We start from the raw sequence: 2,393 nt of genomic DNA, 5'->3' as shown, positions 1-2,393 counted from the left end.
AGGGCTGCAGAGGGGGGATGTTGTTGGCAGCTCCATGAGGATGCTCTGGGACGCTGCCCTGGGCTGTCCAGCGCACTGGGGATGGATCAGCCCCTGCTCTGCTGCTCCTTCCCGTCTCCCCCAGGGCCCTTGCAGAGCACCAGCCATGCTGTTTGCGACCACCCTGTCCACGGCCAGCCTGGGGCTGCTCACGGGGGTTTTCTGTGCTGAGCATTGGCCTGGATGTGTTCTTTAGAGAGCCTGGGCAAGGAGCCTGGAGCCCCCAGGGCCTGGCCTGAGGTGTCAGTGCTGCACCAGCAGTGCCTATGGCCTGTCCCTGCTGCAGCCCCGGCACTGCCACCTCCAGGACTGTGCCCGGCCCCGAGAGCACTCAGGCCCTGCAGCAACACCAGGGCCACCAGGGCAGCGGGGCAGGGCCACGGCAGCAGCACTGGCAACACCAAGTGCTGCTGCTGCTGGGCACAGCTGCTGGGCCAGCACTGATCTGCCCCCAGCTCTGCACACAGACATTGCTGCTGCAGCTCCAGAGAAGGCAACAAAAGGGCATCTCTGCAGGAAACTCTGCTGGGAGATCCTGTAGAGGCACCAGGGATGCAGCCCCTCATTGATACAGTATGTGGCCACAGAGAAGGCAGAAAGAAACAAAATGAGAAATGGCACGAACAATGATATTTATCTGTAGACAATATGATGAAAGTAAAACAAAGGAAAAAACACCACAACCAAAGCAACAAAAAGTATCAAGGATGACTTTTATTACAAATGATTTCCAGAAAGTGGCCAGCATTTAAATGTTTTTGAAAGCATCCAGTTATCAGTGTCCACACTACAGCCTTGAGCTCCTGGTTCCTCAGGCTGTAGATGAGGGGGTTCAGGGCTGGAGACACCACCGAATATAGAACCGACAGGGCCAGATCCAGGGATGAGGAGGACATGGAAAAGCATTTCAGGTAGGCGAGCAATGCTGTGCTTACAAACAGAGAGACCACAGCCAGGTGAGGGAGGCAGGTGGAAAAGGCTTTGTGCCATCCCTGCTCAGAGGGGATTTTCAGCACAGCCCTGAAGATCTTCACATAGGAGAAAACAATGAACACAAAACAGCCAAATGCTAAAGAGGCACTAACAGCAATGAGTCCCAGCTTTCTGAGGGCGTTGGTGTGTGAGCAGGAGAGTTTGAGGATCGGGGGCACATCACAGAAGAACTGGCCCAGGGCATTGCCATGGCACAGGGGCAGGGAAAATGTATTGGCTGTGTGCAGCAGAGCATTGAGAAAGGCACTGGCCCAGGCAGCTGCTGCCATGTGGGCACAAGCTCTGCTGCCCAGGAGGGTCCCGTAGTGCAGGGGTTTGCAGATGGACACGTAGCGGTCATAGCACATGACGGTCAGGAGGAAAAACTCTGCTGAAATGAAGAAGAGAAAGAAAAAGACCTGAGCAGCACATCCTGAGTAGGAGATGTTCCTGGTGTCCCAGAGGGAATTGTGCATGGCTTTGGGGACAGTGGTGCAGATGGAGCCCAGGTCGCTGAGGGCCAGGTTGAGCAGGAAGAAGAACATGGGCATGTGCAGGTGGTGGCCGCAGGCAACGGCGCTGATGATGAGGCCGTTGCCCAGGAGGGCAGCCAGGGAGATGCCCAGTAAGAGACAGAAGTGCAGGAGCTGCAGCTGCCGTGTGTCTGCCAATGCCAACAGCAGGAAGTGGCTGATGGAGCTGCTGTTGGACATTTGCTGTGCCTGCACATGGGGACCTGTTCATGAAGAAAGGACAGGGATAAGTCAGGAGAGGGTGCTTTGAACCAAACCTGGGCCATTCCCTCTAGGCTGTCCCACTGGGACTCACCCAGCCTTGTTCCTGCTCTGGGAAAACCTTCACCCAGGTCCCTGCCGAAGCTCCAGCTGGGCTGGCTGAGTGTGCCAGGAGCAGCCAGGCCTGTGCATGGGGGCTCTCGAGGAGTCATCCTTGCCCCTCTGCCCTGGGTTTGTGGCCATGTGGCAGAGGGATAAAGCTGGATATTCAGGATTTGTCAGGGGAATCACTGCTAATGCAGAAAGGCTTTGTAGCATCTGCATTCACAGTCCTATAAGATACAAATGGCAGGAGTTTGTTTTAGGAATTGTTTTCCTACTCACACATCGTTCCTGGCTCTCTGAGGTCAGCAATCCCCAGCATTTCTGCTGCACTCAGAGTTTGCCACTGAGAGATGAGAGAGGCAAAGGATTCCCTGTCGCTGAGGGAAGGTGAGGGGCTGTATGGGCTTGTTCCCAGCTGCTCTGGCTTTGCACCTTAGGCTGCAATCAGAGCACAATCACACTCCTGGATCACCCTGGGATAAACAAGACCCTGCCCAGATCAGAGGATCCCTGAATGTCTCACACTCTCTAAAGGTCTCTGGG

General features: G+C 55.4%; 1 protein-coding gene across 1 annotated transcript; it reads right to left on the bottom strand.

Moving 5' to 3' along the window:
- Positions 1–740: 740 nt before the first annotated feature.
- Positions 741–1,724, bottom strand: LOC131560188 (olfactory receptor 14A16-like). Its single transcript, XM_058808856.1, has one exon. The coding sequence runs from the start codon at positions 1,722–1,724 to the stop codon at positions 741–743; it is 984 nt and encodes a 327-aa protein (XP_058664839.1).
- Between the last annotated feature and the right edge of the window lie 669 nt (positions 1,725–2,393).

This window comes from Ammospiza caudacuta, chromosome 7 (genome assembly GCF_027887145.1).
Source record: "Ammospiza caudacuta isolate bAmmCau1 chromosome 7, bAmmCau1.pri, whole genome shotgun sequence".
NCBI lineage: Eukaryota > Metazoa > Chordata > Aves > Passeriformes > Passerellidae > Ammospiza > Ammospiza caudacuta.
The sequence above is the reverse complement of the archived record's forward strand: the minus strand, read 5'-3'. Positions and strand labels throughout refer to the sequence as shown.

Excerpts from the sequence above, each read along its gene's own strand:
- LOC131560188 (XM_058808856.1), bottom strand. The coding sequence starts at position 1,724 with ATGTCCAACAGCAGCTCCATCAGCCACTTCCTGCTGTTGGCATTGGCA.